The 16,633-nt window shown below is 35.2% G+C and overlaps 3 protein-coding genes across 5 annotated transcripts in view; all 3 read left to right on the top strand.

The window, feature by feature from the left end:
• Positions 1–515: 515 nt before the first annotated feature.
• LOC18042672 (protein MOS2) lies at positions 516–5,295 on the top strand. 3 transcript variants are annotated; one of them, XR_002905379.1, is made up of 3 exons: positions 516–1,747; positions 4,213–4,312; positions 4,608–5,295. XR_002905379.1 is itself a non-coding variant. In XM_006432755.2 (2 exons), exon 1 carries the CDS (start codon positions 567–569, stop codon positions 1,728–1,730), a length of 1,164 nt encoding a protein of 387 aa, XP_006432818.1. In that variant the 5' UTR covers positions 516–566; the 3' UTR covers positions 1,731–1,747; positions 4,608–5,295. The 3 variants fall into 3 exon arrangements, 1 of the variants encoding a protein (XP_006432818.1); XR_002905380.1 differs by lacking the exon at positions 4,213–4,312 and adding an exon at positions 2,672–2,769; XM_006432755.2 differs by lacking the exon at positions 4,213–4,312.
• Positions 5,296–7,841: 2,546 nt separating this feature from the next.
• On the top strand, positions 7,842–9,809 carry LOC18042671 (acyl-CoA-binding protein). Its single transcript, XM_006432754.2, has 4 exons — positions 7,842–7,950; positions 9,035–9,152; positions 9,244–9,306; positions 9,426–9,809. The coding sequence occupies exons 1-4, from the start codon at positions 7,939–7,941 to the stop codon at positions 9,503–9,505; spliced, it is 273 nt and encodes a 90-aa protein (XP_006432817.1). The 5' UTR covers positions 7,842–7,938; the 3' UTR covers positions 9,506–9,809.
• Positions 9,810–15,395: 5,586 nt separating this feature from the next.
• The window catches only part of LOC18042669 (pentatricopeptide repeat-containing protein At5g16860), a 3,393-nt gene continuing 2,155 nt past the window's right edge, over positions 15,396–16,633 (top strand). Inside the window, 1 exon segment of the mRNA XM_006432752.2 lies at positions 15,396–16,633. This exon segment is cut by the window's right edge and continues 115 nt beyond it. Coding sequence (XP_006432815.2) covers positions 15,985–16,633 — 649 coding nt within the window. The 5' untranslated portion in view covers positions 15,396–15,984.

Here is a 16,633-nt window from a genome sequence, read left to right as displayed (position 1 = left end):
AGTGACAGTGAGCGAGAGAGGGCAGAAATGGAACAAGAAACGAGAGAGAGGGGGGTTGATTTCAATTTCTATGGCTTCCATGTCCAAATTGCTTGTTTTTTTACAATTACAAAACGCAATGTTTTGCCTTCGCGTGAGATGTCCAAAATGCTCTTATGATGTCAGCATAATTTTTATTTAGTTAACAGAATAGTGGGAAAATGTTAACAGTTTAAACGTTTGGTAATAAAATAATAATTTTATCAAACCGTAATACTGACATAATGTGTCAGAATAACTTTAGTGGAAAAATAATAATATCCATTTATAAATTTCTACCAAGAAAACGGTTTTTAGGAGGAAATTACTCTACTAGGATTGCAGGATTCGATTTCATTCCCCCATGATGATGATATTAAATTTTCCTACAATTCGCGGGAATCGGACACGTGCCACCGTAGCACCGGGGTACGAGGGGCAATTTAGTATAAAAAAAAGACTACAAATAAAAGGGAAACTAATTTCAGCTGCTTTTTTATTTCGCAGTGCCCGTGCATCTTCTTCGCGTGTGGCCGTACTTCCGTTAAATGGACAACGCGGCGAAAGTTTCATTCTCAGTACGATCGAAATCTTCCTCAAAACCAAAAACGTCTCAGAATCAAAACGACGACGGAGATGATCAGCCAAACAAACAATACGTCACCGAATTCGACCCCGACAAAACCCTAACCGATTCCAAAAAACCTAGACGCATAATTCCCCGCAAAGCGCTGCCGCCACGACCACCCACCAACAGGCGGACGGAGAATCTCGAACTCGCCATTGCTCAATCGCGTCAAGAGTCCGAACAACTCGAGTGGGAACTCGAAAACAAGTCATCCGCCGACGCCGACGCCGACGCCGATCAAATCTCTTACGGCCTCAACCTCCGCACTGCTAACAACAGCAACGGCGGGGGAAGAAGCAATCGGGATGCGGCGGCGGCGGGGCCCGCAATTGAACCGTTTGAGAAGATGGTGTCGAAGGATTTTAGGAAAGAGTTGGAGAAGTTACCGGACGATGAAGGGCTCGATCAGTTTGAGGATATGCCGGTCGATGAATTCGGCGCTGCTTTGCTTGGTGGATTGGGTTGGTACGAGGGCAGAGGCATTGGTAAGAACTCTAAAGGTAATGTCAAAATTAGAGAGTTTGGTAAGAAGTCTTTTGTTTCTGATGATGTTGTTGTGGTTAAGAAGGAGAAAAAGAAGGACGAGTTGAAGAAATCAGGTGATAGAGATAATGAACATAATCAAGAGAGTCGAAATAGCAAAAAGAGTGAAAAGCAGCAAGCTAATAAGCGGAGTAGAGAGAGTGAAAAAAGAGAGGATAATTATAATTATAATGTTCCATGGCTCAGGAGTCATATTAGGGTGAGGATAATTAGCAAGGAACTTAAAAGTGGGAGATTGTATTTGAAGAAAGGAGAGGTTGTGGATGTAGTCGGGCCGACCATGTGTGATATATCAATGGATGAGAGTGGGGAGTTGATTCAAGGAGTCGATCAGGATCTTCTTGAGACTGCATTGCCCAGACGTGGGGGCCCGGTTCTTGTTCTGTATGGGAGGCATAAGGGTGTATATGGGAATTTAGTTGATCGGGATTTGGATAGAGAGACTGGTGTTGTTCGTGATGCTGATACCCACGAGTTGGTTAATGTTAAGCTTGAGCAGATTGCAGAGTATATTGGGGATCCTAGCTATCTTGGTTATTGATTATCTTGCAGCAATAGGTATTGTGAACTACATCCCTTGTTCTCCTTATTATTGTTAGTTTCTTGTGTTAAGTGAGGTTTTATCGTAATTTTAATTGATACATTTTGTTTGTATGTCTCCCAAGCATTTGTTATTTTCTAATTCCCTTCTGGGAAATTTAAATTTTGTTAAGTTGATATTTTAATCTATGATTCCTTGAGCTTGTGAAGCTAAAGGTGTTTATTCCTGAAAGAATTGTGTTAGAAATAATTAAGAATTGTGTTAGAAATAATTAAATTGCTTTAAAACAGTTGTTGGCTTTGAGGTCCAGTTGAGGTCCCTCAAAATGGGACAAAAAGATCCCTCAATTCAGTGAATGTACGTAAATACAGCTGCTGCATTACATGTTAGTGCTGTACATTAAGTTTTGGTATCTAGCATAACATTTCATTTGTATAGTTTTCTGCTGCACACATCATATGTTGCCACTTTTAGGATACATTTAGAATGAGGTCTTGTGTTGATATTAATTGATGTCGGCCTATTTGATGTAGGAAGATGACAGAAAGAAAGAGACTCTTATAGAAATAGAAAGGAGAGTAGAAATTAGAGATTATAGAATGGGGAGGAAACCGCTCATTCATATTATACGTGATCTCTGAAACATTAAAAAAGGCCTTATCTATAGTAACCCTTACTTTAGAGATGTCGGTTTGGAAGACCTCGATAGCTGCTTAAGGAAATAGGAAACGAGAATCTTCTCCTTCATTAACCTAATCTGCCACAAATAAGAAAGAGAAACCTATACAGGAGTGCCATTAGGGAAGCCAAATTCAAAAGCGAAGCCCAGAATTTGGTTTTGGCCCATAGAAATAATGATCTGCCATTTGACAATTCTCTTGTTTCTCTCAATCCAAATGACTTAGAAAGCGAACATTGTGCGCTGTCTTCTAACATTGCAGATGAACGGAAAGCATAGAGATAGGAGAGAGATCAGTTGGTGAAAAGTGGCGCCCAACTAAGCTTGAAAATCTCGAAGATATTGTGCGAGTGAGCAATGGTACATATTCTCAGTGTCCTGCTTTAACATGATGCACCAGTTGGGGGACAGATTTATTCTCTATAATAATTTCTTTTGGACATATTATAATGTCGATATTTCTGCGTGCAATAGACCTAGCTTTAATTTTACATTGCTTGGAACTTTTACCCTCGTAATGATTCAAAAGGTTTCAAAGAAGGGAGAATCAGATCCACTAATTAGTTTGTTGAAGTACTTACTGAAATTTCCTGAATTCTCTAGTTTCCCAATTATTTTATTTTTCTTCCATTCATTTAGAGAGAGGCTCCTTCATTCATTTTAAGAATATGTTGGCACTTGTTAGCTTCCCCATCATTAATATTTTTTCACAAATTTAAAGTACTATTTCCATTATGAGGAAGAATTCATTCTTATTAAAAAATAAAATAAAAATTATGAAGAAGAATTTATGATAAGCCAATAGCTTGTACCCTTTAGAACATATGGAATCAGTAGCTTCTCTACTCCATCTATCTGCAAAATATCTCACTTTTGCTACATTGCCTTCTATCAACTTCACATATGTTGTGCCTAGTTTGGTCTTCAAAATTCTCGGGAACAGATGGATTTTGGCGCAGGATTGTCTGATAGTTTGTAGCCTCAAAGAACTAGATGGAAGCTGCAGATGTCTGTCAGAAAGAAACATATTGTTGTAGAGCTATTAGTTGAGTATCCTTTTAATCTGTGTTCAGCAGCCTCTTCACATAGGTACTGATGCTTTTCTGCCATAGTTTTGGGTTTGATAGTGTTTATGTAGAATTCTTTTCTCTAGTGAGGGTGGATGAAGTGGAAGACAGGAGAAGTTCCAGGACAAAGCAAATGATACAATACTTGCAATTAGCAATGTCCTGTTTGAGTCTTTGTGTTCTTGCTCAATGGTCCATCCTTGATTTAACAATCCACTTTTTAAGTCTTTATGCCATACTCTGTGATCCATCCTCCATCCTTTAATTAACACTGCACTTTTCGAGTCTTTATGCCCATACTCATTGTGGTCTATCCAGAATAAGTACTTATTTTTGTTCTGCATGGAAACCAAACATTATCAGCCTCTGCATAACGTCATGTATGCCCATTTCACGGTCCCTTCTTTTTTCTTTTTTCTTTTTTCTTTTTTTTGGTTTGATTTGACCTGCAAGATACTTGAGAGATGTTAAAGCTACAAACTCTTGTACAAATTTATTTTTCTACAACTGATATGCCATAAATTCATTGGTTGGATGAAAATAGAAAATAATAGAAGCAAATAATGGGGGTCAAGAGGTATGTAATCCAGCCAATTTAATCACGCCGCATCAGTTTGTATAAGAGTTTGTAGCTCTATCATTACTCTATGTTCTATGTTCATGAAAGCATACTTCTTTTTTTCTTTCTTTTTACTTCCTTTTGTTTATCTTTTCTCATTTTAAAGATTCTTTCCAGGTGTATGGCAAAAGCTTTTTCCAACATAGATCATATGTATACTGATGCTGACGTTGTACTGCATCCGATGCTGGTCTATTCCTTGATTCAAAGTGTTTTTGTAGGTGCATCTTTCTTTTATTTCATCCATAACCCATAAAGTTGTCATATGATTGACTGAAATGTTTATTTCACAAAGGTTCTAGCATAAAACTTAGGTGTTGTGTGGTTCTAGATTTCCATTAAGTGGACGGAATTGTGTGGATTATTAAATTGATTTGCAGCACTATAAACCTTGTACGTCCATTCTTGGCATATTTGATAAGATTGGTACATTCTACTAAATGTTTGAAGCTCCAAGTTAAATTGAATTGTTACTGTCAGTATTTTCACTGGATCTTACTGGTTGAATGCAGCATTGCTCATACTTGTTGAGCTACAGTCTGAGTGTTGCTGGTTGTCTAGGTAAGGTGCTTGGATATTGCTTATCCACACAGACCCGCTTCATGTTCTTGTTTTATTGGCAACGGCATAAAGTTTCTACTTCCGGCTCAAAGTTTTGGGGAGCGAGTCCCATGCCTGTACATTGCTTATGGACATAAGACAGTGTGAGAATGCGACATTGATTACCTGTATGAGCATCATCATGTAAACTATGGCTGTCTGTAGACTGTTCAGGGTCTCGGTGGCTCATTCTACCAGGCACTCGGGCTTTAAAACTTCTAGCAGTCATTTGATGAGAAAGAATCAAAGAGAGATGGTATCAATATTAAAGATAAATATCATATTCCAATCACTCTTCCAAAGACGGCTTGGACTGTGTTTTGAGAACTAACATTCGAAGTGACGACCTTGCTAGTTCTTGGATAATAAGCAGTATCGTAATCTTTGAAATTCGCTCAGACGGATTATGTGTGTTAGTAAATGGAGCATAACAATCGCTGTGTCTTTTTTTCTTAGGCCATGCAGTCTCTTAACATTTCAAGAGGCTGGGGAATTGACCGGCTGTCTCAAGAAGTTTGTTGGGAACTTGAAAACCTACTTTGATAAAAGAGAAATTTGATCCAACAAATTATGAAAAAAAAACGTATCTGGGTTGTGTTACTGGTGAGAATTGAGCTCTCTTCCAAAGTTTTTTTTTTTTTTTTGAATGAGAACTATTGTTCATGATATTTACAATTATATAAATATTGAGATCTGTTTACATCAATTTTGATATGGCATTGTTCAGATTTTTTAACCCTCTTAAATATTAGAGGGACGTCAACTCCCATCCTGAGAGAAAGACTGTCTTCACTCAAGCTCTGGGACTCCGAAGAAGGAAATTTAAATTAAACTCTTGTAATGCGTCTGCGGAGGTTCAAACCATTTCCCTCACATTTGAGGGGGAGTGGCTCTAGCCACTTGGGCTTGATTAGCTCTCTTCCAAAGTTAGGGAAGGAAATTGAGATACTTACCCTTCAATAAAAAAATACAATCAATTGTAAATATCAATTATAAATTTCATATAATATAAGTTGTAATCGGAGCATTAGTCTCATGTAATTTTAGAAAAGAAAATACAATCAATGTTGTCCAGTTGCCACTCATACATAACTGCGATATTTCAATCTTTTTTAGTAGTACATTCGCAAATTACAATGTTCAAGGGCAACAAATGTCATTTTATATACCAACCAACAGTCACCAACCTTCATAAGATATTAGTTCTTGTTTTCACGTGGTACGATTTTGCGTTGCTATCTCGTCAGGTATTTTCGAGCACCGGCCTTTGGGTTGCGTTGTAAGTGGGTTGAGTTTTAATTTTAAAAAACAAGTGTATTGTAAGGATACGAACTCTTGTTATCCAACTACTAACATGACTCGTTTATTTTCATCCATCAATGGTTCAATACTTTCATGCCACGGTACCAAATAAAATTCTACCAGTCAAAAATTTTATTTTCATGCAACAAGTTATCTTACAAATTCTTTTTTTGAAAATTCTTTTGGTTGTAATTTAAAGAAGAGTTATTGAGGATTTAAAAAAAAAATTTGTTTTACCTTTATTAAAAACCAAAAAAAAAAAGTAAATATTTTGTCAATTCTGGGAAAAAAAATTTAAAGTGTTATTATATATTTGGCTTTTTGCGGTTTTGCTATATATTGGCAAAAAAAGAATATTGATGCTTGAACAGAGGATATGATACAATGATGAAAAAATAATTGTAGTAAACTCACACCATTAGCTTTTTTTTTTTTTTAAATCATTTTTCTTTTTTTTAAATATCTGAAAGATTATACAAATAAAACAATGATATTTATTCTGGTCCCATCCACTATGAACCAGCCACTCACAAAGCTTTAATTGAAGCCACATGTACTATATCACAGCTTTTCACAAGAATATTAGGCAGTGTTTATTTTCTGGAGTGAGAGTGAGGAGCGTGGATTCCTCCCACTCCAGTCTTCAGTGTTTACTTCAACAAAATAGAGAGAGATTGGAAATCCCACTCTGTGAGCCCCACCCATTTTTAGAGTGGGGAGTGGGAGTGGGACTCCCACGGGGAGAGGTGGGAGTGGGACTTTTCTACCCTTTATTTTTAATTTAATTTAATAAAATAAAATAATTTATAATTATATTTATTTAAATAATATTATTATATTTAACTAAATAATAATTTACATTGATTATAAGTTAAAATTACTTAAAAATAATATTATTATATTAATAGAGAATTAATAAATATATGCTATCTTTATTTAATAATATAATATTATTATATTTATTTTGAAAATAATAGTACTATATTTATTTAATATTAATAATTAATAATAATAAATAGTTTATTCTAAGAAAATATTAATTTTGTGCTAAATAATATTATATTAATAAATTTAATATAATTATATAAAATAAAATAATGTTTCATTTTATATTTACCCTTCTTTTTATTAAATTTACTATAACTATATTTAATAAATATTTAAATAATATTATTCTATTTAACTAAATAATAATTGGGTTTGATTCTAAGTTTAATTTACTTAAAACTAGTATTATTATATTAGTAGAGAATTAATAATATTATTATATACAATCTTTATTTGAAAATATAATATTATTATATTTATTTAAAAATAATAGTATTATATTTATTTAATATTAATAATTAATACTAATAAATAGTTTATTCTAAGAAAATATTAATTTCATACTATGTTAATAGTAAAAATATTTCATTTATATTGCCCTTATCAATAATTTTTAATTTATATAATTAAAATTAAAAAAAATTGTGATGTTCATAATTAAGAATATTAATAATTATTATAAATTTACAAATATAATAAAATAAATATTTATTCATTAAATATATTTTTTATTAACTTTATAATTAAAAATTATAATTCTTTACATAAGGATAAAATTATAATTTGAAACTATTTACTCCCAATCCAAGACAAAGAAAACACATAAATTGAATTCTGATCTGCATTCCATACTTCAATTCCAGTGCAAGTAAACAACATATTCTCACTTCCACTCCACACTCCTAATCATAAGATTCTCACTCCTCAAAATTAACACTCCAATCCAAAAAATAAACGCTACCTTTAACTTACTTATACGCGTATTAATACCGAAGTCTTTGCATTATAAATATTACTGATGCCGAGACACACCCCGTATCAATAAAACGTTAAGTTCGAAGCACATCACATCTCAATTCTCAAATCTCAGAGAAAAACAAAAGAAAGGGGGAAATGGGTTTGCAGGTCTGAATCTGATTACCAACTTTTACGCTTACTGATAATTTCTCTGATATTTCATTACGTTTTTAATTCAGTGCGCTCCGTGGTTAGATTACTTGTTTTTGCATGCCTTATGAATTATGATCGGTGTGCTTAAATAATCACCTTATTGCTTTGTGTTTTGTTTTGTCAGATCTATTTAGATTAACTCGATTAGCCTTTAAACGTGTTCCTTTCTGTTTGTTTTAAGCCAGATTTAATTTGGGTCTTTTTTTAATGATTAATAATCATCTTAGCCTCTTAGGAACGTTTAAAGTTTAAGAAATTAGATTTTTTTTTTAAAATTTAGACTTTGTCAGTTCATTATTTTTTAATTTTTTTAAAAAAAATTATTTTATGTACTTAATGATATTTTTTGGGGTAATATTTAGGATCCGGAATTTTAAAGTTTAAACTTGCATTGTGATATGCTAGTTCAAAGCCAATAATTTCATTATATATGATTTGCGATCACGGTTTCATGGCCTCATGACTGGTAAGATTTAAATTGTTTTATTGAGTGATTTTGTACTGTATCGTGTATTTTGAAATTTTATTCACCCGGCGCATTCTCTTTGTTATGTTATATTTTCTCCTCACTTTCTTTTGTTTATGCTGTTCTTATTGTATTGCTCTCTGGCTGGGTTATGTTAGAACTGCTTTACGGTGGAGTACTGATGATAATTATATGACCATAGAGATAAATATTAAATCTGTATTTACTGCTGTGATGTGACGGTAATCATCAGTGTTCCCCGGTGGACCAACTCCACCATAGCCAGTGCTTTTCTTCTAAGGAACAATAGCTAGATTCTGAATTTGAAATTTATGGATCCTTGAATTTTTAGCTTATTGTATACCTTTTTCTTGTTTCTTATCTCTGAAAGTAATAATAATAACATAAAAGCTTGTAATAAACTGTTTTATGAACAATCGTATTTCATACTTCATAAAGATCTGTTTTCTTTTTGCATTTGAGCAAAACAATTGCCATGTTTGAAGCTCTGAGCACAAAATTGGTGATGGTACAAAACTTTGATAAGACTGATAAATGTATGTCCGATTGCAGGAGGAATTTGAGGAGCATGCTGAGAAAGCAAAGACCCTGCCAGAGTCGACAACAAACGAAAACAAGCTTATCCTTTATGGTCTCTACAAGCAAGCCACTGTTGGACCAGTAAACACAAGTTAGAACTCCATGACTATCTGTGCATCGAAAAATGGTTGTCATTGCGTCTCTGTTAGCTTTTTAACCCATTCTGGCAATCGCTTTTGCAGACAGACCTGGAATGTTTAACATGAGGGACAGAGCTAAGTGGGATGCATGGAAGGCTGTCGAAGGTATAGTATCTGACTCCATATTTTAAAATCATCAGATCTCAACGTGAACAACTAAAACTGTGATAACTTTTTTTCTTTCATTATTTGCAAGTTCATAATTAAATATGGGTGTTCGGCAGGGAAATCTAAGGAGGAAGCAATGAGTGACTACATTACCAAGGTAAAGCAGTTGCAGGAGGAAGCTGGTGTTTCTGCCTGACCTTCCGCTGTATGCTTATCTTCCAAATCTCATGATTCGGAGAAGTCAAAATAAGTTGAAAAAGGTTTAAGCTGTTTGCAAACTGGTTCTATTGATGTTACATCTGAATTATGTCTCTGTTTAAATTATGTATGATATGTACTTTGGTTAAAGTCCATTGAAATGATTAAGTAGTTTGCGTTATCTTGGGAATTTGAGTTTAATCTGCCGCAAATACTCCCAAACTCATGAACCATTTTGCCTAGTCTAAGCAAGGGTTATATTATGATTCTCATCTCACTTGCCAATGTCATTCACCCATGAACCCAAATGTGATCATGTCTTCTAAAGCTTTTGGGTGAATCTTTTCATCTTTCCAGGTCTTTTTGTTCTGCAAAATATAAATGGGGTGTACAGGTTCATTTGGTATGACCTTTTGTTAAACTTGGGCAATGATAGGACAATTATCCTTCTTGTTTAGATTATAGAATATTCATGGCAGAGTGTGGAGCATTCCTCCGATTTCATTTTTTTCAGTTTCTATTTGGTTGAATTGTTGATTTACTCTTCAAATCTTATTGATTAGTGAAGATTGTGGACTCAGCATGATTTTGCCGTGACAAGGAACTTGATCACGTGCTCACAATGACGGAATAATTTGATGAAAGGATGTCGGTGTCAAAAATTGCAAATGAGATCCTAAAATTTAGCTCAAAATGAGCTGTTATATCACATGTTAATAATATCTGATTGAAATTGATATCCGGCCTGTTCTAGGCAGTCATTTGTAGTCATTAGGGCTGCAAAGCACATGCTCATATGATATCTGGTCTGTTCTAGGCAGTCATTTGTGGTCATTAGGGCTGTAAAGCACATGATATCAGATCTGGCAATAGTTCTAGACATTGTGAAGTTAGGGCTTGTTGAATTTCTTATTGTGAAATTATTGTATTAATATTGTTTTGGGAAAGTATCCACCGTCCGCCCGTTTTTTCTAATTTTTTTAAAAATACGCAATTCCTTTTTTTTTTTTGTTGGAATCCACCTAAATTTATATTTTGTTCCACTTTTCCACTTCCGTTTAGAATCCGTTAAGAAAACAAATGGAAACTTAAAAAAAATGACAATTTTACCCCCAAAACGAAAATTATAATTTCACCCTAAAAATGCAAAAAATAATAAGATTTAATGATGAATATCATTATTGGTACGTTAATGAAGTACAAAAAAATCTTAACTATTAGAGATTATAACTCAATGAATAATAAAATTCTATTTATCTTAAATTCAATTGATGGTTTGTGAGATTGTGTTATTTTTAATACTACTGTTATCATTTAACATTCTAATTACAAATATATTTAAAAAAAAATCATGCATTTGATGGTTGTGGAATTAATTTTTTTATTGACCAATGGGGAAAATAATTAGATTTAATCTTATTATTTTTTATAATTTTTAGAGTGAAATTTATAATTTTCGTTTTGGGGGGTAAAATGATCATTTTTTTAAGTTTCCATTAGTTTTCTTAACGGATTCCAAACGGAAGTGGAAAAGTGAAACAAAATATAACTTTATGTGGATTTTAACCAAAAAAAAAATTATGTATTTTTGAAAAAATTAGAAAAAACGGGTGGACGGTGGATATTTTCTCTATTGTTTTTCTAAAATTAAAATGAAGATCAAGACACAAAAAAAAATTAATAGGGAAAGAGAGGAGGGGGGGGGGGGGGGGTGACGGGGGAGTGAGTTTATGAGACATAACACTAACAGAGCAATGACGCACCAATTTATCATTGTATCTGTTAGTTTTGGGGGACTAACAAAGTAACAATAATAGACTCACCACAAGTCAAACCATTTGGCTACTATAACTAGGGAGGGAAATTACACAAATATTCATACCCATTGGGTAGGCTATGTTGTGATACTTACGTTACGTTATCACGACTCAAAGTACCTGTGTAATACAAGAGTAGAAATATAAACTTTTTACTTTTGTAGGGATACTATGAATAAAAATATTGTGAATTATTAGTTATATCATAAATGATCGTGAACATTATTAATACCAAAAATCAAATTAGAAGGAGGGAATTGCGTGTCTGGGTAGCTGAGAGTAGGATCAAACAACTATAGGTTACTCCAAGTCAAAAGATTTGGCCACCCAAATTTGCACACGCACACACAAGATTACTGCCTAACCGTAACCTAATGTTAAATTATTTTAAAAAAATAAAAAGGAGAAAATTGCAAACCTTCAATTTGCCTTAAATGACAATTAGGCACCTCATGTTTTGAAATTACATTATGCTTTCTGGGTATCATCATCAACTACATATAGATGATTCTTACAACAAATATCGTTAGTTACTGTTAAGTGAATAAAAACACCAGCTCGGCCATGTCATCAACCCCACGCCAAAGTAGTCGAGTGGTACGAGCAAAACACTGGTAATAAGTCTTCTACAAACATGGGACGACCAGAAACAAGTACCAACCATAAGAGTATACCGACCAGAGACATATACCGAGCCGATACTCATCCCCCAGAGAGTGGGCACATGATCCAGAACTATTGAGGGGGATGCGAGATCCCACGTTTGCCCAAAGTAAAGCAGTTAGAGTCCCACTAGGGGCTGCTACTACCCGAAAAATAAGGGGAAGAAAGCAGTTAGAGTCCCACTAGGGGCTGCCGCTACCCGAAAAACAAGGGGAAGAAAGCAGTTAGAGTCCCACTAGAGGCTGCCACTACCCGAGAAAAGGGGAAGGAAGGGAGAAGGACATCGGCTATAAAAGGGGAAGAAATCGATGAAGGAGGGGACAAAAAAAAACCGAGGGAGGGAGAACACTGTCAAATTGCAACCAAGGCTATTTTCTTACAAAACTCCGAATAGATTAGAAGTCGTTCTTAAATCCAAATTGAATCGTTTTCCCGTGAAACACCTTGTGCTAACTTAGGCATCGGAGGGTTTACGCCGGCAAAACCACCGGCGTCTCTGATCCGTTTTTGGTGAATGCAGGTCTAATAAGAGAAAGGAGGGCGATTCCAACCCCAGTGGTTCAAGCAGCAGCTGATAACATAAACGTTGGTGAAAGAATCTGGTCGATCCAAGAGCGAGTAGATCCCAGCATCAACAGTTACCAATCTAATGATCTATCAACAAAGTTACTTACAACAAAGCCCTACGTCGTTTGGGCTCGAGTTTAAATTAAGAAAATGTCAAAACTAATGTATGAGGCATATTCGGACTGAGGATTCTTATATTCTAGAAAGATATAGTAGTACTCAGTTACCCACACAACCAAGGCGTGAATACACTAACATATTATTCGTGCAAAAAGTGCGAGGCCTTACATCGCCTATAAATATCACACTTTGAGTACTTTAATCATAGCATGCATGAGAAAATAAATTCTCTTACGGTAAATGATCTTATTGTTAATTTTAATTCTAGAATGTTGGAGGAAACTAATCTAAAAATTCAAATTGTTTGAGCGGTAAAAAGTGAGCACGACCTGAGGTTGCCTCGTACAAATCGTGCTCTCCTTACCAGAGGTTGCCTCTTGCGAATTGTGCTCTCCTTAGTTAAGGCGTGAGTAGGTTTGCTCGTAGAGGAATCTCCACTTCTCGTGTGCAGAAGGTCAAGCATGCGTGGAAGGTTTGCTAATGCAAGTGGGAGATCTGCACCAAGTCAACTGTGGAGCTTGGTCAAAAACCAATTGTGATTTTTTTTCCAAGATATCCGGGCATGACGTCAGTTCACCAACGATCATTTAGTGTGTCCATGAACAATCATGTAGTGAATGCACTTACGATCATGCATTAATATTGTGGCGGTGGTTTTGCTTACCTATAAGAGCCCCAGTCAGGTAAGTAAGTTTTTCTTCTCTTTTTTTAGGCTGAACTCTTACTCTCTCTCCATTTAACTTCTATTGTTTAATTTTTCTAAAAGAGAATAACTAAAAAGCTTTCTTATTAAAAAAGCAAACAAAATTAAGCCACATGAGTTGTGGCAAAAGTTTTTTACAAAGGCCTAGAAATTGACTTAAGGGTTGGAGGAATCACACCAGAAAAACATTCGGCGTCTCGTCTAACTGTGTTTGTTGTGAACGCAAGTGAACTTATTAGGAGGTGCTCATCGTTGAAAGAATTTAAGTGTTGAAGTAAAAGGGGTGCAAACAGGGTCCATTTCCCCTAAACAAATTCAAGTGTTGCTATGGTCATCTGGTCGTCACACAGTTCGACCAGATTTCAACATCAATACAAATATTAATCATAGTTAATTTGGTATATAGTTCTAATCATAGTTAATTTGGTATATAGTTCTAATGAGATATAATTGAATAGATCATGTATTATTCTCATCGTGATAATATTATAAAAACAAAATGCAAAAGAACACTACTTGTGCTTTGCTCACTTTATAACAAGTGATCAACGAGCTAATGGAAGATTTTCTCACATAGTTCAACTAGGAACTCTGAACTCGTGCTAATTTAGAAATTCGACGTATGGATAGTATCAGAAGCTTAAGTCACGCAGTCCGAATTGACTTGAGAATCGGATTAGGGGAAGCATATGATCCGAAAATACTATCCTACCATAGAACTAATAAATCTCAAATCGAAAGAATTCTAGTTGAAAAAAGTGTTTATTCCATATCACAAGAAAAAAGAATAAATTATTTTTTTCTTATTTTTTGTGACAATATTATTTTCATTTTTTAAAGTTTACATTAGAAGTAAATATTGTAATTAACTTTCATTTAATGATAATAACACTAGACTTCATCATAAGTATGATAGATATAAATACAAGAGGAGAAAGTGAGAATTTTATGTTGATTTTTTTGTTTGAAATCAAAACTTTTACTTTCCTTTGTTTTTTTTAAGGAAAAAAAAATCTTTCAATTGATTATTACAAACAACATCTTCCTAATTGTTTCTGCATTATAAATATGGAGATGAATAAATTATCTAAAAATTTCAATTTTGGAACAATTTTATTAAAACTGTAACTACTATTCATTCAACTCGATGTCTCTGTGAAAAGCAAGCTTTCCAACTGCCTGTCGAACAGAATCACTAGTGTAATAACGGACAATTAGGAAAATGTTCATGGTAATAATCAATTGGTCTATATGGCCTCAACTATTTGTACCGATTTAGAATTAATTATAGATGACAAGCTAGTACTTTGGTCTATATATTGCAAAAGATTATTCAATAATTACTCACTATAATAATTTTGGAGTGGGGAATCAAGAAGTTTCTTATCTTTTGCTGATAGGTCCATTTTTTTCCATTCACTTTTCAGACTAATTTTCGCCGGACATTATACCTCTGCCACACCCTCCATGGCAGTGGAGCGGCAACACTTGATCAGCTTTACTGCTACTGTGGTAACTTTCATTATGAAAATAGATCACTAACCATTAATATGGTCAGGTTGAATAGACTCGTGTGATTGCGAGTACATTAGAATCTGACACTACTCTCTCATGAAGTCTCTGTCTCCTCGTCTCTTACTTTCATTAACGGATTGCCGTTAGGCTCTTAGCATCTTCCTCATCGTCAATTACACTCATACGGACTGAAACAGTTTCAGGCTAAGCTCTACTCCTGTCGATTGTAAATTGTGTAACTAGATAAAAATTATGATTAGTTGAGAGGGCGATGGTATTAACAGCTAAAGCAACTAAAGGATGTTGAATTTTTTATAACAGTACAAGTTAATTCTTGAAGAACTTGATGAATCCAACTTGAAAGAATTAAACCGGATCAAACAAACCAAGAAATCAATTCCAAGAATCAAACACAGAGCACTGTTTCAAGTACACAATTTAATGAAGGAAAAAAACTGCTTCTTTATTGATCACGATAATCGAGATACAAGTTGATTATGTAGAAGAAATTACAAGGATCACAAAGAACCAAGAAGTAAGCAAAATGAACAAGAAACAAGGAAGAAATCGATCACATATCAGGAGCTAATCACCAGCGCCTTTTATTCTGATGTTTCTGGGAAACAGCATAACGAACTCTCAACGAACTCTGCCACATCAGCTTAAAATTTGCAATAAGACCCCTTCAACTGAAGTTAGTCTGCACACAGCCCCAAGAACTCTTCGAAGCTTGTATTTAAACCCAACACATCAGCAGCTTACACCTCACAAAGGATTTGCTCTCCATCATTTGCTCTCCATCTTGCTGACCAGTTGTCACAGAGAATAGAAAGAAGTAAACAAGAATATTTTATAGATTCGGTTGCTTGTTGGGCTCATTCGCAAGCTTCCACTACCAGTAACAGGACAGCTGATGACCCACGTAGCATTCCCCTGACGCGTATAAGACGATCGATCAATAGGGTTCATCAGACCGGCGGCTAGGCTCCCGTCTTTCAAAGTTAAAACAGCCGTAACTATAGCCCATGAGTGCAACTTCACGAGCACCTACTGCGCCGTAATAATAATTTAAAATAAAGAGGAAAAATTGGCATGATCCAGGTCAACGGTGTTTTTCCCCTCCTAAAGTCGAAGACGCCATTGACGCTGAACCATCTCTTCACCAACATTAAATTATTCTCTGTCACCACAACTCCGTGTATAAAAATCACATCACTTCTCCTAAGACAATGCAAATCCTTAACCCAAGTCTATCTCATTCACCAACAGATAATAGTGCAAAACCTGACGCACGTCCCGCCTTCCCACCTCATCGCCGCTTACGTTTCTCACAACGCTCCTTCGCCCGCCTTATCACTGCTGCAACGCATTTCACCTTCGCCTTTCTCTGTCTTCTGGTGGAACGCGCTAATCCGCCGTGCCGTCCGCCTTAGGCTACCTGATAATGCATTCCGTCTCTTCCTCCAAATGATGAGGCGCGGGTGGCACCCCGATGAATACACCTTCCCTTTCGTTCTTAAAGCCTGCGGTGAGCTCCCCTCTTCCCGTTGCGGCTCCTCTGTTCACGCCGTAATTTGTTCAAGCGGATTTGACTCCAATGTCTTTGTTTGCAATGCACTTATGGCTATGTATGCCCGGTGCGACACTCTGAGTTACGCGCGTCAGTTGTTTGATGAAATGTTTCAACCAGGGATATGTGATATTGTTTCGTGGAATACAATTGTGGCGGCATATGCACAGA

This window comes from Citrus clementina, unplaced genomic scaffold, assembly GCF_000493195.1.
Source record: "Citrus clementina cultivar Clemenules unplaced genomic scaffold, Citrus_clementina_v1.0 scaffold_5, whole genome shotgun sequence".
NCBI classification, from domain to species: Eukaryota; Viridiplantae; Streptophyta; class Magnoliopsida; order Sapindales; family Rutaceae; genus Citrus; species Citrus x clementina.
Note: the sequence above shows the minus strand (reverse complement) of the source record. Positions and strands in the feature narration are given on the sequence as shown.